General features: G+C 41.5%; 1 protein-coding gene across 1 annotated transcript in view; it reads right to left on the reverse strand.

Moving 5' to 3' along the window:
- Nucleotides 1–26,164, reverse strand: part of LOC113128977 (glutamate receptor ionotropic, NMDA 3B-like) — a 58,763-nt gene that overhangs the window by 18,688 nt on the left and 13,911 nt on the right. The window contains exons 2-4 of the mRNA XM_026304621.1: nucleotides 6,396–7,096; nucleotides 1,916–2,412; nucleotides 713–984 (exon numbers count right to left, since the gene is read on the reverse strand). Of these exons, the coding sequence (XP_026160406.1) occupies nucleotides 713–984; nucleotides 1,916–2,412; nucleotides 6,396–7,096 (1,470 nt within the window). The remainder of the gene's footprint in view (nucleotides 1–712; nucleotides 985–1,915; nucleotides 2,413–6,395; nucleotides 7,097–26,164) is intronic.

The raw sequence follows: 26,164 nt of genomic DNA on the forward strand, positions 1-26,164 counted from the left end.
AAGAGACACAGTTCCTGTCTACACAAATGACATACAGCGTATTTCTATTTTATTTACAAAATATTGATTAGAATTCAGGCACCAGTCTGTAGCATCTTGCTAGTAAACTTTACTTAAATGCTCCTAGGCATAGTTTGATTTGAAAAACTATGCATTGTTTTTATTTTGTGCTCTTCGTCATTTTAAAAGGGCAAAAAAAACAAAACAAAAAAAAAAAAACGTTTTGAAATGATGATGTTCTCATTTTCAAATTGAACCGTGTTGTCAGATCATATCACACATTACAGTTTGTCAGCCACAGAGGGAGATGTTAACAAATCAAAGAGTAAGTGCAGCATGTTTGAGGACTGCTAAAATGGCTTCTCAAACTGCCTCCCAGAGTCATTATACACTTTTAAAATGCCTCTCAATTTGATCGCTCATAATCAACATGCCCACTGAAAAATCAGCAAACAAATAATGATCTCTTATTCACCAGAAGACTAAGAGAGTGGGATACCAGGGGAAAATTAAGTAGTTTCAGACCATCCTGGAACCACAGTAAAATACTGTCAGCCTCAGTGAAAGAGAGAGAGACTGACAAATCAAAATAACACTGCTGCCACTGACTCAAAATGCAGTATATCTTCAGGGCATGCCCTGTGCCTTCTACAATGATTAAAATGCACACTCAAAACTGAAAGAGACTAATGATGACTTCAAGCAATTATACCAGAATGCCCAGGCTGGTGGAGTAGAAGGGCGATGTGAAATCAATGACCCTGCTCCTGGCAGAATTGATGGAAAAAGACGTGACAGCCATGTCAGCGGCTCCGCTCAGCAGGTCCCCGACCAGCCCGGTCCAGCGTCCTGTCCCGCTCAATGCCCCATACTTTCCATCTCCCACAATATAGAGGTCAAAGGTGAAGCCCATGTCTTCTGCCAGTTTTTCCAACAAGTCAATGCAGTACCCATAGCAGCACTTCCTGAGGTCTTCTGGTAGTTCTGAGAGGAAATAAGTGATGATGATGTGAAATTTGGAAATACATAAGCACGCTCTAAAAGTGCAGGGGTTGCACTTCTGGGAATTCTTCCACAACTTTTTATTATAGACCATGGAAAATGTTTGGATCCTCTCAAGACACTTCAACTTATGTTGTTTTAATGACCATCCAGGATAAAACTACATTTAGTCCCATTAAATCCTGAGCTACGAAAGTTTACCCACCATTTAACAAAAAATGGTGGAAGCAAGATGAATAAGTTACAAAATCAATTTTTACACTTTCTACCACTTTTTGGCAAACTTTTTTTGCAAACTCAAGTTAATAAAATTCAGCAGTAGACAACTATTGACTCAAACGAGCATATGGGATTCTGTGGACAAATATATTCTTAATTAGCGTAAGGAACACCACCCCTATGTATTTTACAATCGGGCTAGTGAATAAAAATTCTCACTTTCCTTAATTCCTGAATCATCCTCAACAAAATGTAATTTCCCATTATCTTATTTTGTTCTCTTCATCAGCTAATTTAAGTCAAAGACAGGGTTCTTTATATTTTACTTCTACACAGTGGACTTGTCAGACATAGAAGTCTTGATCTTTTATTGATTTAACACCATTAATGCTCTTCATTCATGAAATGAAGATGTGCTGTATGTGCAGAGCTCAGGTCTCGACAACAAACAGGTATATTTTTGAACTGGACTGACCAGCCATGATCCTTTATTGATTTTACTTCTAAAATCCACCTCAATCTTTTAAAAGCAGCAGGAGCATTGTGGCCAGTGACAGCAATGAAAGCCAACAGTTTCCATGACAATCTTTCATTTAACATTAATTAGAATGTGTACTTATATTCCAACAGGTTAGTATTACAGTAGTGCCACAGAGCACCAGGGATTCACAGTAAATACACAACCGAAACTCACCAATGCCTTCCCAGTCAGCAGTTGTAGTGTTTGGGCTGTGCAGCTGGTTAAAGAGACCCTGGATTATATCTGACCGGTTGGTTCTGGGGTCCAGACAGAGCTGACCAGCTGGACACAATCCATCCTCATCCACCTCCCTTGTAAAGACAAATGGATGTTCCACCAGTGTCACCACCCTCAGGCGGTGTCCCTCGACAGAAAGTCCTGGTCTCCAACGTCCTCCAATGTTACTGTCCCCCTGGCCGTCGCTTCCCCTCACCCCAGCCCCAAGACCTTGGCCTTGGCTGCTTGTGAACCCTCCCACCAGCCCTGGGATCCCTCCCTCTAACTCCAGTCTGCCTCGGGTCCACTGGCCTACAGTAACCCAGGCTGGTTGGCCCAAAGCACCCTTTTTCAAACTCCATACATGGAATAGCTGGGATGAGAGGACCCGAGAAAGGCCAGCATCCACCTGGATCAGGCCTGTTGCCCCAGTGAAGGAGGTGTTGGAGAGAAACCTCAAGGGACAGAGAGAGACAAGTAGGCCATAAGCAGGGGACAATAAAACTGAAAAGAAATGCCAGAATATCGCTGCTTTAAAATGTAGCCCATATTAATACATAATATTAAACTACCAAGATGGGAAAAAAAATAGGTACAAATGCTGCTGCACATGGTCATGCTCTGGTTGTAGAACTTTAGCAAATCTAGTCTCAGAAGGGTAATTGCATCTCCCAGAAAGTCATAATTAAAAGTTAATGCAGTGCAATGATGGTCTCCTCCTGTCTACCAGTCCATACAGTCATTGCTATTCGTCTCACTTGCCTGGTGGCCCCTCATTGGTCTTTAAGACAGAATACATTAGGAAGAGCAATCCCTGTTGCACATAAATCTGCCCTGGTCTCTAGAGCCATGCAGGGATTGTTAGCTCATGTCTTAGCATGTGAACAGTCAGGTGACACAAGTACTGTTGGAGAATGTCTTGATTAGTGGGCGATTGTCAGCAGGTCATTAAAAAGCTTAAGGGTGGTTGTTTAAATGTTAAAGCATGCCTGGATCACTGCATTTGTTGTGGCTAAGGAACCGTGCCAGGACTGTTGATCATGTCTGGGTTCAGGGCTAGAAATGGCAAGTTTTTGTTCCTGTTAATGGAAAAGGTTGGTCAAGCCTTCGCTTTTTCCTTTTTCAACTCAGAAATAACTTTTCTCTGTCACTCTTTGCTTTGTTCTCTTCACTGTTTTTCTCCCACTCTGATCTTCAACTTGTATGAAATGATGAGCAAACATTGTAGCGGTTGTTGGAAAAGTTTCTCAATTAAATATGGGATACGTAAAGGAAAATTAAAAGACGAAATTTATTTTTTAAGAGTCATTAACCTCACTTTAAAGCCTGTAGGCACCACACAGAATGTACAACATGTGAATATATGAAAGGTATTCTATTTGTGCGTTCACTCACTGTCATTTCACAATGTGATTTAATTTAAGGGCACAATATTAATTTATAAATCAATTCCTTGCGCCATAATTCAACAACCTGATTAACAATGGCTCATATTTGAAAGTCATTGTGATCCCATTAAACATTAACTTATGTTTCCCCGTCAGCAGCTCCCTCAGTCTCTGCGACAATAAGCGGAAGTGCTAGCCCTGCCTTGAGCTGAAATCACTCATGGTAATAGTGTGGCTGAATCATCATATACTGCAGACAGCACATTCATTTTGCCAAAACACTCTAGACTGCAGTGGGTATGACTGGCCACAGAAAAATTAACCAAAGACTTCACTTCACATGTGTTATCAGAGCAGAGAGGTGTAAAGCCTCCATTCACAGGTGGTGACATTTTTGGATTCATGCCGAGCGATAAGGATGTGAGATAGTGTGAGATAAAACGCTGATAAAGGTGTGAAAAGTGCTTTCAAGCAGTATCACCTCTTAGTTATGGCTTCTGTGTGTTGTTGTGTTGCATCAGGCCAGCGGCTGCATTTAAAGAATGACTGTGGATGTCATGGCAGGTTGATAAGTCAGCAAGCAGTGTCAGAGAGCGATGGCTTCCTCTGACTAACACCTGGCCCAAGTTTACACACACTGAGGAAATGTCAGTGCAGTGGCCAGTAAATGATGACTCTATAAAAAGTCCCAGGCATGTGTCTCACTGTCTTATCCACTATCTCCTTTAGTTTGGAGGAAAGTTTACTCCCTCTGTCATTGTCTATCTGCTGGGGAGCATATGAGGCTTACTTGTTTCAGTGGGTTTAATCTCTTCAGCAGAGATAGAATCAGTGTGGCAGCCGTGTCGAGTGAGATGGCACTGACTGGCAGATCTCACTCTGATAACAACAACCCTCCATTTCCTTCTCTTTTTCTCCTCCCTCCCCTCTTTTCCCATGGTTCCCCTTCCTTTTCTTTGACTTTATTTCTATTTTCCTTTAGCTGTTTCCTTCCCTTGTCTTTCATCTGTCTGTCTTTGACTTTCTGTTTTCTCTCTAATGTATTTTTTGGAATAAGCACCCAGGGATCTTCTTTTTCTGGACATTTGGAAGAACTACATCAAAAGTGGCCAGTTTTTTAAAATTTTTTATTTCTGCTTTATCCTCATTGTGGCACTGCATTGAATCAAAAACAGTCATTGTACTTTTTTTCCCCCTCTTGTATTCCCTTATACCTTCCTTATGCGTTTGTATCTCCAGACATCCTCTCTCCCTCCCTCCCTGACTTCCTCACTCTGTCCCTTGGGCATTGAGCTGTTAATTGCCTTTTCCTTGTGGAAGCCTCTTACTTTTTTCAGCTTTGTTAGGGTTCTCCAGAGCAATGGCATGTCTGGCTGTTGCAGGGGAGGGATATGAATCACGGAGTGCACTGAAGGCTAAGGAGTCTAACTGGACCAGAGTGAATAGTGTGATAAAACAACCTCTTTTATCAGTCTCTCACAGGCCAGGAACAAAGGTCACTAACACTATATTGTGCAAGACTCTTTTATATAAATAGTCATTTTTGATAGTGTAGAATGTGTCCTAATTGGCCTTCCACAGAAAGATTGTGGCTATCCCTGGTGTCCTGGCCTGAGTCAGTTTAAAAGTAGTGCTTATTTTCTTTATTGTCTTAAGTGTAACAACACTAGGACTCTACAGCCGTGCTCACAGCTCTGTGAGTCTGCACATACACACAGTGCTGTTTTGCAAAGGATCAGCAGTGTAGTTACAAATCATCCAAAGTGGTACATGAATACTAAATTTTATAGCAATCAATTTTCATTTCAGTCTGTAGTGAACTGACTGACATCCATCAAGCCACATTGTTAGAGTGGCAAACATTAAACCTAATAAACTTGTTCTTAACTCTAATAATGAATGTCCAATAATATTGCTTTGTAACACAAATCCCACCCCAATTGTTTTAGCCTCTGGCTCGCTGTGCCAAATGGTTCTGGTGTCCCAGTGCTCAACTAAACTGCAGAAGGAGGGAACACTGAGAATCCAGCTTTTGATTATGTGGGTGTTGTTTATGATCACTCTCAGCTGGCAAGCACTGTGTGTGTTCAATATTTGCTGTGAGCCCATCTCGAATCACAAATCCTTCTCTTACCAGTACCATGTGACTACAGAAGTTGGATACATGCTGTTTTTATCCATTGCACTGTTTGAAAAATAGCCATGTCAACAGGGTGGCAGGGCAGAAATATTTAACTTTGGAGCGAGTTTATGGCACAATGCTTCAGTGCATCACTCAGCCACAAATGGCTTAAGAGGGGTTGTAAAGTATATGAGTGTGGATTTTTTTATGTGTACAAACACAAGGATTTAGTCTTTTCTGCTTTAAGTGAAAATGTTTATGGTTTAATATGTATTTCATATTGCCTTTTTTCTGTACGTCAGGTGTGGTGTGTGCTTGGTTGCCACAGACTGTACTGTACCTTTACAGAACCCTCAAAAGCTGCCAGAGGCCTTTTTAAAAGCTGCAGGGACAGATTCACTCTCTGCAAATCTGTATGCCATAAAGACCTCCTCCCCAACCCCCAGTATGACAGTGTTATTCAGAAGTTACCACCCCCATGGTGCAGAGGACAGACAAGGGCAGCAACTGGAGCAGACAGTACCACAAGTGGAGCCAGAAACTCCTCACAGAAATGCCAAAGCATCACTCAGAAAGCTAACAAGCTCAGAGATATTTAGTGGTGTGACTAGAGAAATAACACTGCAGTTTGTGTCTTCCATACATCATTTTGGGATTTACACTTCTGGGGCCTTGTCCAAGAATTTTTAAGTATCCAGGAGTTGTTAAAAAAAAAAAAAAAAAAAAAAAATATATATATATATATATATATATATATATATATAAATAAATAAAAGTTGGACTGGTAGATTGTAGGGGTTATAGAGACTTTATAAAGCCCAGTCCAGCCCATGTTTAGAAATTTCTCTATCATTCACACCTGACAAACAAAAACATATTTTAACAACACATAGTATGTATTATGTGCATAGTGTATGTGTGCATTTACCTGGCTAGATACTGTCCTGAAGATGGCAGCTCATGTCGGTTTGGTTTATCATAACAATTCACCATGTTCTGAATCAGAGCCAAGTCCGGCCTCACCATGGTTGCCGCAGTGACCGCTCGGCCAATCAACTGCAAAGCATCCCGGATGTAGAAGCTGATTGGCTTGCGGCCAACCTCCCCATAGGCTAGCAGTCCAAGGGGACCTCCTAGAGTGTGCAGGGAATCTGGGGATAAGGGGTATCCCATGATCCATTGCAGTGCTGGTAGTGATTGAGCGAGGCGCTGTGCGGCCCGCAGGACAGAGGAAAGACATTCGGGGTCAGAGCCCAGGAGAAGAACAGAGGAAATAGGAGAGGGGGAGCGCAGGAAACGGGTGGAGAGAATCTTCAAAGCCTCCTCTTCCATCTGATCCTCCCTCCTTTCTTCGCTGGCCTCTGCCTTTCTATCCCCACCCACTGTGATGTGGGTCAGGTTGATAATGTCCCACAAATGCCAGGTAGAGCCATTGTGTCTCTGCAGGCGAGACAGTAAGCCATCACCACCTTCCTCCCACCCAGGGCAGATAACAGCTGCTCCTCCTAAGTTGTCTTCCTTGCGGCTTCCTCTGTCCCTGTCCCCTTCTTCCCCCTGCAAGACTGCTAGAAGCAGGCTGCCCAGGGTGGATGGAGGGACACGGGCTGACATCTGCAGGTGGAATCGGTTCTGTCAGAGAGGACAGAAATAAAAAGGTTGAAAAGGACATAAAGAAGGAGAAAAAAGGGACAAAGTTAATGATAATGGGGAAGAGAGCAAAGAGGGAGAGAAGAAAGGAAGGAGAGAAAACAAGATAACACACAGATTAATAGATACAGCCAAACCCCAACACGTCAGAGAGGAATACCATAAAATCACGATAAACACAGCTTTTCTGAGCACCAGAGTACTGCAAAACAATCCACGTTGCAGCAATAATTCACCACAACACTGATCAGAAACAATCAGTCACATTTGTTCATTATCTCTCACTCGGAATGAGAAGAGTTGCACTGATATAAACAAGGAGTCAATGATTCGCATCTAATCTGCAGCATCACATTTGGCTTGGCAAGACAACAGCAGCATCCACAGTTCATCCAGAAGCCCGCATTTCCAAAACCCCGCTGAAAACACTAGCTTGTTTCATACTGTTCCAAAGTGGATAACACTGTTGTCCTTGAATGAAGCTCACAGATGGACCTTATCCCTCCTTCCTTAGGGGCTTCTATCCCCTTTTCATCCAGTTAGTACTCCAGGCAAGGTTGGGGGAAGTGGAGGAGGCTTTTGTATATAGAGAGCCTGAAGTTTAACTTAACATGACTTAGGATTTACTTTGGATGGCAATACTCATTGAACTGAGAGTTGTGCAATACAGACTATCATAAACAACCTGTGGCAAAAAAGCATTCATAGTTCCAGCATATGCAGAAGTGCATGTGCCCACCCACAAATCAAAAAGACTCACATACTGCATAACTTCAATAAATCTGTACTGTTGCGGGTCCATAGAACATGCACACTTATGGAATACACACATGCACACCCGTGTGTCTGAAGATGAGATATATATATATATATATATATATATATATATATGTATATATATTTATATATCCACACACATTCATTCAAATGGAAATATCCCACACGGGAGTACAGAGTAAACAGTGTGACCCTCTGCTCAAAGTCCTTGAGTCCCTAAAGAGAGGAAGAAAAAGATAAAGGGAGAAAAAAAAAGAAAAAAAAATTTGATTGAAGTCTGGAAAGACATGGATGAATTAATGCAGCATATGTATTTATCGTCCTGGGAGAGGCTGTGTACGTGACTGGGACAAGTGAAGATAGACCTCTACATCTGAACTCACAGGAGGGCCAGGAAGGTGGTTGGAGTGGGTGGTTGAGATTGGTGGAAAAAGGTTAGTAGGTGGCACAAAAGAATGAAAATAGGAAGGAGGTGCCTGCTACAGGTGTGAGAATTGTTTAGAATCTTGAAACTAACGTCAAGACATGTGTTATCAAAAGACTCAAGCCCAAACTGTGATGATAGAAGATCAAAACTGAGCCTGGAGGCAGCTGGAGAAATTAGTATGTAAATCTTCTGTTCTCATTGTGGGTTTGCTCTTGGTATGATCCATCTAAGCCATTTATCCCTTTATTTAAATGTATGGCTAAACGTTAATGCAAGGCTATGTTATGGCAAATAAGCATCATGTACAAAAAGCTATAAATCACACTCCTAGTGAATATAGCTTGTTAGGAAACCAGAGATGGCCTCTGGTGAATATATCATTGTCTGTGCCAACTATTTTATTCTCTCTTGCATTTCTCTAACTAACAATAATGAATAACATGGTTGACTTTTAAAGAGATTCTTTTAGAATGTAATTTACATTGAAGGGACTCTCATCCAGAGCAACTCACAATGAGCCAAACAGCAGAATTACATTTAGAGCAGGGATGTGAGAATTATAATAACAGCTAACCGGAGCATGGTAGAAGTTGTGGTGGCTGCTGTTAGGACAGAAAGCAAATGAGAGTGAGGAGAGGAGGCAGATGCAGGAGCTGTGATGTGATTCTGAAGAGATAAGGTGATGAGCCTTTTTATGAAAGCATGAGTTCCAGCCCATACGACGGGGAAGCAGTTAGCTGCTTTGACTGTAGGAGAAAGGACTTAAAAAAAAAAAAAAAAAAAAAAAAAAAATCGGTGGGCTATCAAACGTGACAAGCACCAAAGTGGACCCAATGAAACTTAAAAAAAAAAACCCACATCACCAGAGCTATTGCCTATTACAACTGCAGTCACTTCTTGCCTACATTTGAATACTGTGATAATTCAAGTGATATATTAAGAGTATTCTAGACAGCATTCTGTGCTGTGCTCAAGGTAAAATGTGATGCACGGCACTGTCCACACAGTTTTGTTTGAAGTAATGCAACACAAACAAAATTCAAATATGACACCTCTGACTGAACAGCACTGGGTGCAGCTTTTAGCTAGAATCTGAAGTAACTCATGATTAGCTGCAGCAACTGACAGTGAACCAGTCTTAGTTGTTAATCTGTTCTCTCTCTCTCTCACACACTTTGTTCTTTAATGACACTAATAAAACACCAATAAAGAGCCGTTTGCCTTCTACTTTCAGAACAGACCGAAATTATCTTTAGCCAAGCAGTGACAGTTCTACATGCAGCACCTTTAAGTATTGCACTGTATTCTAAACAATGTAATCCCTCCCTGTCAAGACTCCAGTTTAATCCAGTTTTATCTTAAACAAGCTGGCAGCATCTGTGTTTCTCCCTGTGACACACCAGATTTAATGTATGGGTGTGTAATTTATGCATATATGTCTGCATTCTTGTAGGTGAACGACAAATTTTCAAGCTACTCGAGGCTGCCTGCATGAATCTGTGTTTGTTTTTGACATCCTGTGCTTTATTGTCTTGAGATGGGGTCAACTTTGCTGCTGCGCTTATCGGACATTTGAATTTAAAATGTCATTTTTTAAACAGACCCAAGGGAATCAGAGTCACATTTTGATCTACAGAGAAATGCAGGCAGTTTACTTCCTGTGATGTCACAGTCTAGACAAGATAAAAGACGGCTGTACTGTCTGGAACTAGAAGGTTTGCAGGGTATTGGCAGCTTCTTTTGAATGACAGAAGTATGACAATAATTTTTTTTTTGGATTTGCTTCGGTGTGCAGGGACCAAATAGACAAAATTAGGCTTGATCCTGTCCAGCTCTACTGCACAGGTCATACCTGATCTTTTTTCTGAAGCACATAGGTCTTTTTTAGGCTGGGATAGAAACATAATGGATGTTTTATCTAAGCAGCTACACATTTTTGACCGGTAAGAATCTCCAGTATGAGTGTGGGTGTGTATTTTTGTGTGTACAGTCTTATCTTTTTTTCTATTCTCAGGTAAAAGCTCCAAGACGCTCTAAGGATGCGAGATAAGCATAGCTAAAAGGAATGTCAGCATTATTCCAGTATCAAATATAAAATCCATACACCTTTTCACACATCTGCAAATTAAGAGGCTTGGCCTGAACCTCTGCCTCGACTAAATAAATTCTGTTTGAGTGCTGTGTAATGCCTTTGCCCAAAGATTTTCAGCTCGTCAAACAAAAAAAAAGCATTTGCACAAATATATGCATTGAAACCCTCGCGCACAGACAGCAAACCAGCACACATGCAGCAGGCAAAAACAAACAGACACACACAGGCATTACTGCAAAGAAACACATACACAGTACAAACACACAACGGTGTGGATACTTGAGCATAAATCCAGAGTAATCTATGGGCAATGTGGAGTAAGCAAACTGACAGGAATGTGGTTTGAATCAGAACAGGAGGGAGGAGTTCCCAGTTACTAAGCTCATTCCTTATTTAGGTCTCGCTAAGATAAATATCAACACTTGGGAGGTGTGCAATCAAATGCACAATTCCAAAAAAAAAATTATAATAAAAGAGAAACACAGAAGAAATAGCAACACCACTAGTTTCAGAGCTTATTAAAAGCAAGTTGGAGAAAAAGGCAATGAGGTGGGACTTTGGGGCACGAATGTTTCTGTGTGTGTGTGTGTGTGAGTGTTTGAGTGGCTGAGGGAGACTAAAGATGTGAGCTGAAGCTCTTAAAACTGGGTATCTCCCCTAGTCCTGTCTCCAGGCAAGGGATCTCTTTAACTTGCTGCAGCTTGACTTATCACTGTAGCCCCAGTTGGGCTTAACATTGCAGTCCTGAATGATTTGCATCAAGCAATGTGCTATTGGAGACAGCAAGCTAGTACTTGGACCTGTCCTCACTGTTAGAGTTCATGCAGCTGTGCCGACCTCTGCCTGAGCCTCTGAATGGCTGCTTAGCTTCCTCCTCTGTCCAGAAACAAAGCTATGGATCAGGGCAGCACTCCAAACAACAACACTTCACTGAACACATTAATATTTCACCAGCACTGTCACCAGGTGAGTTGTCTGTATGGAGAGAGGATGAAGGAGAGATAGGAAAAGAGGCAGAGATCAGTGAGGTGGATGTGAATATATGTTTGAGATGAAAGATGGAAGAGAAATTCACATTTGGTTCAATACCCATATTTGTGAAAGGCGCTAAAAAGTGATGGTTTTGCATCTGAATGCATGTCTAGCAGAGCAGTTTAAACAAGACAGAGATGACAGTATGCTTGTGTCTCAGGGAAGAGAGATTTCCCTCAATATGTTTGTAATGTAGTTCCTCTATTTCAAACACGAGATGAAAACTGAGCATGTTGTAGCCTCAGAGCCAAAGTTAAATGTCAATGTGTAAAATCATTTAAATCCAATTTAAATCATTTGATTTAACCTGCACTGCAGAATTCGTTTCATATCCGAGGCAACTAGCATCATGTGCTTGCATCAGATCATTTATAATAAACTGTTGAATATATTAAATTTTTTATTTTTCTTACAGTCCAGATGAACATCCTTGATTAAATAAGTGCAACCAAAGCTGTTCACATAGTTAATGAAACACTTACCAACGCTCTTTAGTTGACCAGACTGTGGGTAACGGGGCAGTTTGTTGTGCTGTTGTGTAACTGTATGCAAATAGCATTGTTTAATTTTCTCCTGATGTCCTTATGTCTCCTGGCACTACTACTGTAATAGAGGTGACTTTAATCTTACCCAGCCATGCTGCTGGGGACTGGAACCAAACTTGGTGGTGCAAAGAGGCTGGCGTTCTTATATGCAGCACAGGCACATGCAGATGCAAGTGCACTCACACTCTCGCTCTCTCACACACGCGCACGCACGCACACACACGCACACACACACACACACACACACACACACACACACACACACACACACACACACACACACACACACACACACACACACACAGAGGCAGGGGCAGCAAATTACATTTATGTGCTTACATGTGCATGACACTCTGCCACACACTTACACATGCGCACAAAACAACTGTTAAGCTATTGGGCACTTACCACAGAAAATGACTATGGTTATCTAAGCATAACAGTCTGTTGGCTCAGAGAAACACAGTGATAAGCAGTAAGATACACACTATTAGGCGGCAGCACAGGACTGACCACAGATTGAAAGAGGGGCTAAATCTTGTTTCACAGTTAATAGTTGATGGAGTTGCTGCCATGTCTCTACAGTTGCCACCACTAAATTACATATGCAAATATATACCTTAACTCAGTCCAATTCCAGTCACCACCGCCTTAAAGTGATCTACTGGAAAAGTACGTGGGAGATTGTGGCACGTGCACAGGGACACAGGAGGTGAACGTGTAAAGCACACTTGGGATTAGATTTGATTAGATCAAAATTGGTGCTTGTCGTTTAGGCTCCTCGTATCACACTCACAATTTGGCAACTGCTGGAGATGTGAGTGTGTTGAGTCCATTAAACATAAGGACCTTGTTAGTTTCCTTGGTAGTGAGGTAGGCTAGAAGGGGATGGGTTATACAGTAACATCGTAAAACACCATTGTAGTCCTGCGCAAGTGTGGGAAAAGCCATAAAAGTCTTGACGGGCCATGTCTTCTCTTTTCCTCCAGGCTCTGACTTTATTGAGATCATTCCAAATGAGAGAAGCTGAGAGAAAATGGGATTCAGTCATTGTGTAGACTGGCGCCAAACCAACCATAGCGAGGTGAATGTGTTTCTGTAGTTGTGTGAGTAAGAAGTTGCACATGTGTATGCATACACAAAGTGCTGACTGTGTATGTGTGTGCGTATAAATGTGAACGCCTGTGATTTACAAACCATTTGATAGAATATTGTTCTCAGCATGGCTCCAAATTAATTTGAATGATCAAGACACAGAGCACATCAGAATTTCACCCCAAAGCACCGCAAGCTTCTGTAGAACTGAGACAACAAGATGTCTACTGCTCCTGGACACAAACACAGACACGTACACACTCACATTAGGACACAAACACAAAGTGATCACATACTCAAACCAGCCAAGTGCTTTGGGCCTTGTACATATCCATGAAGTAGTTTTTTGCTACATGATTCCAAGTCACACAGTTTAAACAAATGGTGATCCAGAGGGAATAACTAAAATGCAAGTGCACATCAAAGTATGCAAATGATTCCCTGCTAGTCTGTAGTGTCGAGTAAATGAAGTAATCCTGTGCAGACTGCTCACTTTCTTGACCAGTTGTCTTCTTAATTTAATGAGTCTCCACAGGCCAGCAAATGTCCTGATGTCATCAATAATGATCTGACAGATGAAACAGTAGGGGCACTGAATGTGCTGTTTTGGACTGGTTAGTCAGGTCTCTAGTCAGCCAATGTTAGTGCTGAGTGCACTCCTAGCATTGGTGAAGGCTGTCATCTCAGCACGCTGCATCGGCGCCTCTTTTGTCAGGAGTTCCTTTGATCCCCTTAGTTCCAGAGATACAAGCCCACAGCAGAAATATGCTGAATGGATTTGTGTATCATCCTCCCCCCTTACAAACCGCCTCTGGCCCCCCTCACTATTTATGATCATAATAGCTGCCGCTATTTATTAAAGAGAATGATTGTTGTCCTTACTCTATAGACAATGTTGTTTTCCCTAGCGGAGAGAATAATATTTGTCCTTTTCATGCAACCCTGTGTGTGATGTGGGGAGGCGTAGTGAATGTGTGGTGATTGATTCCTATGTTGAACAGTGGAGAGAGGTACAGAGGAAGGCTAATCTGAGTTCTGATTGCCACCATAATCGCATTTTCTCCCCCGACTCATCTATCCGCTTTACAGTAACGCATACATGCTGTATTCTGATTATGCCACACATCTGTCAATAACCACAGCATGATGGAGTGGCAACATGGCCTTGCTCTTTTCAGAACACTTTCCTCTGGTTTTCCAACACCACGATTTTTTAGATCATAACTCTCTCTCCCTTGCACTAGCCCAGTTTTAGCTTCCTCTCTCACTGACTTGCTAACCTGTTAGAGGTGGCATCAACCATTTGCAGTAATCATCCTATAATGTGGGGGGTAAAATAAGTGGTCTGGGCCGGTGCAGCGGCTGTCAGGGTAGAAAACAGTCTCCTGTTGGGTTGTAATTTGACCATCAGGCAGCTGGACCAATGAGGTGGCAACATTATTTAGTTACTGGGTGAATGATACCAACAGCTCCCCAAGTACAGATGCAGAATGGCATGATGTCATTAACAGTCGACCCACAGGGAGCATGGCAGCAAACAGCAAAAACCTTGGGGGGGGCACTTTTATTAACAGGACCCAGTAGTGAAAGCATGCCATGCCAGTAATGAGGTGTCTAGAGCTTTGGGTACTGGGTGCATTTCTGAGTATGTGTGATACGTCTTAGTCTTAAGAGTGTGCAATTTTGTGTGTGTTTAGTTTGGCGAGTGTGCATACTTGGATGTGTGACAGAACAAGTTCCTAATGGAAAAGATCCCTTTGCTTTGGTTAGGTTGAATACTGAAACTCAGGCCAGACTTCCCTGGAGTTAAACAATATACCCAGAGAGATGGAAGTCATTTAGGAGCAGTGTGTTTGTGCAAGAGGGTATGTTGAGTCAAGGATGTATGTGTGTGTGTGTGTGTGTGTGTGTGTGTGAGTGAGTGGGAGGGGGTGAGGGCTTCCCAGGATGGATGGGCTTGCCGTTAGTAAATGACCTGCCTTGATTCAGCCTATCAGCTGAGCTCTCCACCCAGACTCCCTGATATCCTCTTTCATCCATCTCTATAAGAGAGAGATGACGGAGAGATGGAGAGGCAGAGGGAGAGAGACTCAGAAGATGAATATGACCAGAACAGAGTGAATGATTTCAAGTGCAAGAGCGAGCACAAAGGAGATAATTAGTGAAGAGAGAAAATTTTGGGAGCAAGAGTGATGCTGACAGAAGAAGTGAACAAAAAGACAATTAGACTCCAATCTGAATCTGCGATAATATGTATGACAAAAGACACCTACACACAAGTGCCTCTCTAATGTGAGTTCCAGGTGACTGAGGGGCCATGTGGGGTAAGGTGATTTGGGACACAGTTGGGTAATGTTGTTTGGTCTCAGTCCACTTTGGGTGATCAAATATGCAACGTCAAGCCTGCAGAAGTAGCCACTGCACAAATGAACGGTGAAATCGGTTTCAATCCAAAGAATAAAAAAAACACTGAGAATTAGTGTGAGACACATTTAAGATTAACATTATTATAAATGTTTCTCATCTAAATCCAGTTTCTTAGAAATCTTTCTGGCTACTTGATGAATATTTAGCAAAGTATCACTACACTGAAATCCCTGACACTGACAAAGCACAGGAGAAATTTTAAAGGCATATTACGGTTTATTACACCTCAGGTTTTGTTTTTGGAGTTTTGCACATCATTTCACCGAATTATTCAAGCAAACTACCCAAAGAAAAGGCTGACGTGGAAGAACAGTGGCATCACTGCAACGAAGTCTGGGGCAACAAGTAAGTGGTCTGACAATCAGACAGCTCATAACCAAACCAACAGCTTTAACAAGACTATATACCCTCTTATTTTGTGGTAGAAACTAAAGAGAGCATAGTTAACTGCTAATAAGGCCTCACTACATGGGAAGTTAGATAAGTTAATGTATAAATAGTGAAAGATATTTATATAGTGTGCTTTTTCTTACAAATACGTTTTACTAACCTAATCATTTATTGAAAACCAGTATGTTTGACTCAGGGTATATTAAACCAGAATCTTCCTTTAAGACGAGGATGTTCTTGACTGATGTTTCCCAACCAAACACATTGGTAAACATAAGGTACATGCTCACATAAATTTTGTGCATCTGGGCCTGTCATTAGCTCAGTCTGCCAATAAAATGTGAATAAACGGTGCTAATGTTCTACTGACTAAAAAAGATTATTTGCACTGGCTGCAGTATCAGTAATTCAAGACAGATGTGGACATTTTTCTAAACCTTGATTTAGCCTGGGATGATTTGCTGTGTATGCTGAGCATGCATGTTTTTTTTTTTTTATAGCAATCCACCCGTTAACACTTTATACATTTCGTCATATTCGGAGTGGCACAGCACAAGCACATCCTAATCTTGACGAGTGAGCACGAGTAAGTAAAAGCACGAGTAAAACAGCACAGTTAACATTTATAAGGGTCAGAACACATTCAGTTTTCACACCAACATAAGGCATTGGGGGGGGTTCAAACTAGTGACCTTGACTGCCAGCTGTGTGCCCTGTAAGCTGCTCCATTATGATTACGCATTCCTCACACTATGTTTTTCATCAGAGCCTAAACTACAAAACATAAACAACAGCACTGCAGCTGTCAAATGCAGATTTCGAATGTAGTAAATGTCTCTCAGGGGGAAGATATTTTGCCCCGTTTACTTCCTTGGATAATAGTAAACAGTCATTTTTGCAGCTTGTTTGATTATTCATCCAAACAGAGGGAGGAACATAGTTCACTCACGACTTATGTTGATCTCAGGGTCAAATCTCAGCAAAAGATTCACCTGCATACAAAATGCCATTGGAAACCTTGTGATGTTAAGAAATAGGCATTGTACTACATTACAGATATCAGATAACCAAAATACAAAATCTCAAACTTATGCAAACACAGTTTCCTGTACATTATCTTTATTCCTTTCAAAGGCAAAGCACTGAGTTATTTACAGGTTTTTATAGTAAGTCACACCAGTTTTGTACATGATCTAATTGCATAAATGGGGAATGTAACAGATTTGTTCAACAAGATAATAAGCTGTCACTCTGTTCACTTAAGGAACCCATTAGATAAACAAGGATTTCTTCTGAGCTTACAGTAAATGGTATACTTAACATACTCGAGGGGGATGATACAGATTTTAAAAAAATGCAAGTAATATTACAAGAACTTGCACTTAACAAAGCCCAAGAGCCTTTATTTCCTTGTAGATGTAGCATTAGTCAATTTAATAATTCATCCTGCATACAGAAGTCTCATTTTTTGCTGCAACCTCTCCCTTCAGATGTGACCTTTAAGCAAGAGGCATGTGCATGGGTTTATTTACAAGACAAAAACATACTATTGTTCAGTTCCTATTAAAAACACCAGCATCAAACACATATACACAAGGCTGCCTGTAACTGAAACCATGCAAAAATATGTCAATGCTGCCATTTAAATTTTCACCATTACTAAAATTCCACCCTGTTTACAGGCATTTTGTTAACTCATGCACATATCATTGACAGAGCTAATTAATCCGCTAGGGAGTCTCTGGCTTAATAAAATAGCTGTGGTCTTATTTTGCTCCACATGTTCCAAGCACATGACAGAGAGGTTGTCCTCCACAGAAAAACATCATCAGCTCTTTCAGAAAACACCCCAAAAATGAAATATGTATTCACGTGACAAAACCTTTTGAAGCCTGCACAAGGTGGAAGTCAAGGTGGTTTCATGGGTTACAGCTTAACATGGAAGACTGTGGTCTACTTTGCATTTCCTGCCAATAGTTACCTTAATCATACTGTAAAGTCTCCCATCCTTATAAAGTGCCCTGTGGAGTTTTTGTGCTCAATGTCTTTCACACCACAACATATTCTGTATATCCTCAAGGGGTAACAAATGTGATGAATGACTTTCCTTCCTTATAAAACATTTATAAAGCAGATTTTTTTTTACATTTTCAAATCTGCCTTATTTATATCAATACTTTCAATACAATCTTTTTCCTTCTAGTCTTTGTTGACACATTGCTAAGTATAGTACATAAATTCATAAGACACAGATGTCAAAAACTCCAGAGTGCCTTTAACAAAGTAGTAACTTTAACTCCAACCACAATGTTTCCATATCCCTAATCAGTTTTAGTCATTTGACTAACCACAGATATTCTGTACGAACATGCACCATATAAGCACAATATCAAATTAACCAATAAAAGTATTTTCAGTATTTTCTTCCAGCCTTCATCAGGCTTCATTCGTTCATGATCTGTGACTGATGTTTTAGACATGTTGATTGTGAGTTTGTGAAGAAAGTTCTGGCACAATCCACTTGACCCTAAGCCAACAGACTTTTAAAACCTTTTATTTATGTAGAAATGTAATCACAATACCAGTGTTGGCCATATGGCCTCTTCCCTTTGGGCTACAGAAGAAAATACATCACTAATCTGGCTAATCTATGCTACCTCAGTTTCAGTATTAACAACTACATCAAATAAATGGGCCAAATCTCTGCACTACATCCTAATCACTTATCTGCCATTAGCGCTTCTTGCCAGGGGGTATAATTGAAGCAGTGCGTAGTTATGGAAAATAACTTGATGCTATCATCAACAAAGGCGCAAGGGTGGGCCACTTAGAGCAAAGTAACTCTTGTCAGTTTGGAGACAAATTAAGGGATTAGATGGTAACTTCTCTGGAGCTGAACACTGAATATGTGTATGTAACTGTGTGAAATGGGCTTAGGTGACCATGCATGTACAAGAAAACACAGATCTTTTATGTTTGTGTGAGTGTATGACACAGAATCAACATTTTATGTAGAAGAAAGTGTGTAGTCTTTTCTTGTGTCCGTGCCAAAAGGAAACAGACATATTCAGAAACAAAATCAGCCAGTGATAAGACCCAGACTCGCCTCAGAACCACAAACCTAGTCTGTGTCTTGACAAAGTGATAACTGCAGCTCTTCTCCTCAAAGCTGAAGAGCAGAAAAGTAAAGAAGAAAAGAGAAAGCATAATCTTTGTAAATGCAGCTCAGAGTTTAACACTCTACAAAGTCACCTCCAATTTAGATTCATAAGTAAGATTACATGCATCAGATCTTTCTAAGTAATGGGACTTTTAGAATCCAAACTTAATTTCCTTAGTTGGCAAACACCTTGGATATGTGTGATCTTTCAATTAGAGAGAGCAGCTGTGAGCTTGTACGACTTCTCTGAGTGCGTGAGTGCGTGAGTGAGTGTGTGTGTGTGTGTGTATGTGTGCACCCAGGTTTGTGAAGTTACTGTGGTCTACAATGACATTTGACCCTATAACGTAAAAAAAATCACTAATAAGCAATATCCACTGATCTGTGAATGTTGTCCCTCATTGTTTCTCTGCTGTTTCACTCCTTAGTCTCAATTAATATGAAGAGCTGTATTCCAAGTGTTGATTGATGTTGATTGAAACATGTAAAGGGCATCAAAGAGCAATGAGAGCTGACTCGTCAGCCCACACGCACATGTGCAAACACATTAGGTTAGGCAAATTATCTTCACTCTGTCTCTACGTCTATGAGCTTGTGTGCGTGCCGGAGTGTGTGTCCCCGCACACTCAGTATGCCTGAGGAGGAAGACATAATATACAAAATATCACAGATAATCGTGTTGAGATTAACGATTTCATTATGATTAATGCTTAATGTTTAATTAACTCAGCTTTAGGTCTTCGGCTTGTCAGAGGTTTCCCTGCATAGCAAATAGGCTTCTTGCTCACTGTCAGGTACAGCATGGGCATAAGTGAGCATGCTGGTGAGGAAGTGGGACAGATACATTTTATATTAATCTCCTGGGATGATATTTGCAGGCTGCTAGATGCGATGAATAATTAATATAACCCAAACAAAATGAAGAATAACAAAATAATGAATAGTATATAGCAAGGTGTTGTGTGTGTGTGTGTGCTTACTACTTAAAGGCATTTTCTGCTATATACTGCACCTAGTATGTTGTATATACAATAAATGTGTGTGCACACTTGAATGTGCATTCACATGCCAAAGCAGGGAAGATTATGCCAATGCATTGTATAGTATGCATGAGTATGTGTGAGCGTGTATTGTTAGTGATTATATGCTCCTCTTTTTATCTAAGCCGTTTCTTTGAAGCTTAGGTTGGTGTACAAGACAAAGTAACCATGAAATTGACACCCAATTCTGTAGACTGGACCACACCACATCCAAATTAACAACTTAAACAGTTCTGGGTACAAAACGTGAGCCTGTCGAGTAATATTTCATTAACAAAATCTCAGCTCTTCTGTGTATAATATTTTGTAACCAGGTTATGAAAGTCTACAGTGTCTAAAACAACTGCCGCTCAGCCTCTCATCCTCCTGCTCTCCACTCCCAGCTGGCATACTCTGTGCCAGTCTGATAACGTGATTTCACGCAAAAGTGAAATCCTCCTTGTGTCTGATGTGTGTATCTCTTACCCAATCCCCATCTTCCCCCAGCATCCACCCTTCCTCTTCCTTCACCCCTCAATGCCCAAGCAGACATTTGTAGGGAGGCTGCTCAAAGGGAGAAGGTGTTTTGTGGCACTGGCAGGTCAGTGAGTATGAGAAGGAGAGAGAGAGAAGGAGGGGAAGAAATCAATGTCTTTGGCAGGTTTGTCTCCATATTTAAGAGCATGAGAGATGAGACAACAATGAGACACAAGAGAGTGTGTGTCTCTGGCAGGTATGCATGTGTCTCAAAGTTAAATCAGAGCTCAGAAGGATGCTGTAGCATTTGGGAGTTTAATATCAGATTAAGCATATGACAGATGAGAACGAGATGCTGGAAGAGAGAGGGAGTGTCAGTGTATGTGTGTGTGTTGAAAATTACACCCTTAAGAGAGATAGAAAATGATTTTTTTGAAAGATAGCCAAGAGATAAAATGACATTTACGGATCAGAACTTCACACATCTTCCATTCTTGAACATCAGGCAGTCTCTCCTTTCCCTGGGACCAATTTGTCACCTCAGTTGGGCCCCTAAGCTTGAAAAAAAGTATGCAGATTGAAAGAGTATGCCGTGAAGGAAAAAAGGTTCTACACTATATCACTTTTTTGAGTTTTTCCAACTGTAAATTTTCCCAAAAAGTATCAACCAACCATGCACAAGTTTTGTTATATTCACCTTACTTTCATTCAGGGTTTGGTACTTTCACACCAGTCCTTTACAGTCCTCCACCAAGTTTCTTAAAAAGGACCTTATACTGTACAATTCTCACATTTTCCTTGCAGCTATAATGCAATCCAAACCAGTTTCTCTGGCCTCTAGGCAACAACACCCAATTCTCTACAGAAGCATGAGCAAATCGATCTACATGGTACTAGGGATCGGTTCGGGAGAGTGTTGAAATGTTTTGCATGAAATACAAGAACTCTGGAATTGACACCTCTGGTTCATGTTCTGTTTGGACACAAAACAGGGCCTTACAGAGAACATAATCGAACATTTTCTGCTTGTGAAGTGGGGCGGCCAACTTGCCTGTTACACATGCAAAATGACATGCTTAATGCACATGAGAAAGGAGAATCAGCAGAGGAAGCAAGCAAGAGCATAAATGACAGCCTTTGGCAGCACGCACAGACGCACATTAGGCCACATTAGGCAACACAATGATAAGCTGCTCAATGACAACGCTAACATGCTGCTGTTTAGCAGTTTAACATGCTAATATGTGCTAATTAGCACTAAAGACAAAGCTGTGGCTGCACTTTGCAGGTATTTTATCATGAAAATTACATCATCAAAATTAAGGTATGAACATATTTATAATGTAGCTTGATGGGCCATCTCTAGATTTTATAGCATTCCATTCAATTACTGTAAAAATATTTCACTCAAAACCACAAATGTCAACATAGTGTCGTTAGATGAAAACTCAAGGGTTCTCTAGAACCCAGTCTCCAGGATGGCTAAGAACAACATGTGCATGTGAGTAAGAACATATTTAGTCTCCCCAAAAGAAAATATATCCTGGCCAATGAGAGCAGCTTATGTCTGTCTCTAGTGCAGTGGTTCGTGAACTTATTCTGCACGATCTCCACTTTTAGGGTAAGCATATTTTTGAGCCAAGGGCGATATAGGTCCTGTCATATTCTCTTGTCTTTGCTTTGGAAGTTGTGCTTCGAGTTGGTGAAGACTCATCAGCCTCTGTTGTAGCATTATGTTTAGCAGGGAGCCCTCTCACAAACTTGTCTATGTTATGCTATCAGAACTCAAGCATGCCTCGTGACCCCCCAGCAATAGCTCCATGCACCTCACTCTGGGAACCAGCGCTTCAGTGTAAAAGAAACCGATAATACAAAGGTAACACAAGAAGATGTACAGTATAAATAATAAATATACATAAACACTAGGAGCAGAGGGATATTCCACATGTGCCTGTTAAAACATTGTCACATCATGCTGCTGAAGAGAATGAAAGATTAAATGCAATAATTTAAAAGTCTATACGGTACATTAATATCTGTGTCTTGGTGCTGTTTAATAGTCTAACAGAGGTTAGGATGAGTGACAGTTTGAGGCGATCAGATTTGCACTGTGAGACACTTTAAATTCTGCCTGAGGGGAGGAGCTCGTGCTCTGAGTGGAGAATGTGTATTGAAGCAGATGGAATTTTGTGTGCATCTTTAATAGCTGACAGTTCATACAGGGTTTGGAAGGACTGATGTTCTTGTCCCACAGTGAAGTTCATGGAGATGTGCACGGTACAGGCCAGCTGTGATTTAAGATGTGCAGAGAGATTATCAAACCGAACACACTGCCAACTATTTGTGTGTGGTGACTTGTGTAATGAGTAGCCTATGTCATGGATGAGCACTGGCTTGTGATCACCCACTGCCCGGAGATCGAAGACTATTTCTTTGTTTTTTCCAGAGTGACAGTAAAGTGCTTGAAGCCGCACCACTTCACAAGCTTTCCTCAGTGGTATACAGAATGACTGGTGTCTTTCTAAAGCAAAACAAGAACTGCAGGATTGTTTGAGATCTTAGTGGGTGCTTGACAGTCATCTGTGTAGAGCCTGAGCTGGTCTGCCTGACCACAGAACATGAATTGTTTACTCTGACCTGCTGAGAGATACCAATAAGTAATTAACAAACTGCTAAGGTTTACAATGATTAAAACGACCAAGAATGAAAAGGCACCTGGAGCCTGTTATAATTGCTGGTGGGCACACTTTGCCACCTTAGAAGCATTTGCACTTGGCATAATGGTGACTGCACAAATAAGGATACTGCCAAACTCCCTTGGAAGGTAAAAGGGTCTTAGAGATAAGCACAGCAGTTCAATATCCGTGGTCTATGTTATCTCGCTCACTGTGTAATGTATTTGAATTTGAGATTAACATACACCCTCCACTGCTGCTCTTGCCTGAAGGGTCCTCTCTGCATGAATCAGACAGAGCCCCTCCAGTTCAGCCAGTGAGCTGGGACCTCTGGGGCTTACAGGTTTCAGTAAACACAAGGGTGTGCAGGAGGGTTTCCAACAGACTGAAGGGACAACAGTGCATCTCAGCAGTAGATGAGTATTGGGTATTTAGACATGGTTGTGTGCAAGAAAGTGGGAAAACTTTCACTGATTAGTAGCGTCAGGAGCAGTATTTGGCACTTTAACTATGCTGCTATCAAACACTAAGTGTTAGTGCTTGTTGGCTTTATAAGCAGTCCCAGAGTGGGAACACACTGAAAACTGAGTTAAACAAAAAACACCCTGGAGCATGTGGACATCGAACCGTAGACAATAAGATAAACAGTTGCAGCAGCAGCCACACTCAGGTCAGGTCACAGAGATGATAAACTGAGTGAGTGGCAGCTGAAAAATGGATAAATTGAAGCACAAGTTCTGCTTAGATTCTGCTTCTCCAAAGCAGTTATGAAAAAATGGCCATGCAAGGGTATAACCCTTTATTCATGCCAAAACATAACTGCACACCACACTATCATTCATCAATTGTGCAATCATGATAGAGAATTTCTGCCTAAATGAATGTCTGGTGGTTGGTTTTTACAGGCCAGTGAAAAGGTGGCAACTGACTAAAAATAACCCAGCAGCAGGGTCTCATAAATGGGAAGGAGAAACAGTAACAGGGAACAAAAAGAAAAACACACACACGGCCAGTGGTGATTTCATTTCCCTACCTGTCATAGCGTAGCTAAATAACTCTGGTCAGGGTATTACAAGCCCTGAGCTCAATGGCTCTGAACAGCAATCCCATGCAGGTGGGAAATAACTAGGAGGAGAAGAGGGGGAAGGAAAGTGATAAGAGGGAGCAAAAGGGAGAGAGGTAAAACAAAAATGGAGAGTGGAGGAGATGGATATGCCAAGAATTATATCAAGGTGGTGAGGGGCGAAGAAGTGAGGAAAAAGAGACAAGGAAAGGCATAATTAAATAATGGGAAACAGGGGCAAGATGGAGATACAGAAGGGAGAAGACAAGTCTCAATAAAAAAAAAAACATGAAGGATGGAAATGGGACAAGGAATTGGAATAGCTAAAGGAACAGCAGGCATTCCAACTGTGTGTGACACACACACACACACACACACACACACACACACACTGCATCCCAGTGAGGTAGACTCTGACAGATGGAATTATACACTATATAACTCTGTAACTGTCCTGGAACACACACACACACACACACACCCTCACACACACACCCTCACACACACACACACACACACACACACACACACACACACAAAGGTGACAGACTTTCTGAAGTGAGATTTCTCTGGGCAAGGTTACATCCTCAGCAAGTTCACACTCTGTCCCTCTCACCCTCACGCACACACACATATACTTACATGTACACACACACACACACACACACACGTACACATGTACACACACACACACACACACACACACACACACACAGAGCGAGAGAGAGAAGCAGAGAGACAGAAACAGAGAAATACAGTTTTAGTGACGCCAGTCTGTAACATATTGCACAGTGTGTGACAAACTGCAGTGGTCTCCTGCCAAGGGAAAGAGACTGTGTGTGCATGTGAATGGAAGAAAGACAGAGGTGGAAGTGGGGAATAAAACAGTGTGGGAGGGGCAGACGGGGAGAGAAACACACTGACAAACAATGGCCCAGAGGGAAAAAAGGAGGTAATGTGTATTTTTGTTTGTATGCCAAGGTAGAGCAGGAGCAGGACACTAATAGATGACAGCATTATAGTGACAGTCATTATAATTTGTGCACACAATGGGCAGCACAGGTATTCTGTTCAAAGGTATCCCAGCCTTCCAGCCAGCATAAAAGTGCATGATCTGAGTATATTTAGGCTTCAAGGACACTTGATTGAAGTCATAAAAATGAAAGATGACTTGTTGGAACGGAGTCACTGCGGAATCTCTCCCTCAACTTCTCATCCATCTCTCCCCTCCATCCACCTCTTTTTCCCTCTCCCTCTCTCCTCTGCGGACTCTTTATTCTGCCAAAACAGTGCCTTCGCCCCTAACCCTCAGCGGTGGAGGCAGGGATAATTGAAAAACTTCTCACAGTGGGAGTTAAGTAAAGCAGATAAGAGCAGAAGTTGGAAGCGACAAATGCTAGCTGCACAACAAATGTATAGAATGAATGGGTTGAGTGGGTGAGGTTGCTGGGAGATGGAGTAGGAAAAGGAGGAAAAGAGAAGGTTTTTGTCCTGAGCGAAAATGAGGAAAAAAAGGAGAATAAGCAATAAATGGAGAGTTTGTGTGTGGTAACAGTGGGGGATAGAAAGGAAGAATGAAAGCTTTATCTTATCTACTTTAGCCATCGCTACTGTCCATTGGCTCAGAGTGTAATACCCATTTATGCAAATATATCCACATCTCTGCTCCTCTGATACTGTGAAAGGCCCAACAACAGTTTAACAAAGTGTGTTTTGTGTGGGCTTGTGTGTAAATGTGCCTCCTGGCTCTGTGTGTAGTTGTGTGGATGTTGTGTGTGCAGGAAATGGCTGTGCCAAGAAAGATGCCACCATCCCCAGCTCCCAGTCTGCCCAGCCCTCCAGCCATGTATCCAGGCCTTGCTCCCCTTCAT

This window comes from Mastacembelus armatus, chromosome 22, assembly GCF_900324485.2.
Source record: "Mastacembelus armatus chromosome 22, fMasArm1.2, whole genome shotgun sequence".
Classification (NCBI taxonomy): Eukaryota; Metazoa; Chordata; class Actinopteri; order Synbranchiformes; family Mastacembelidae; genus Mastacembelus; species Mastacembelus armatus.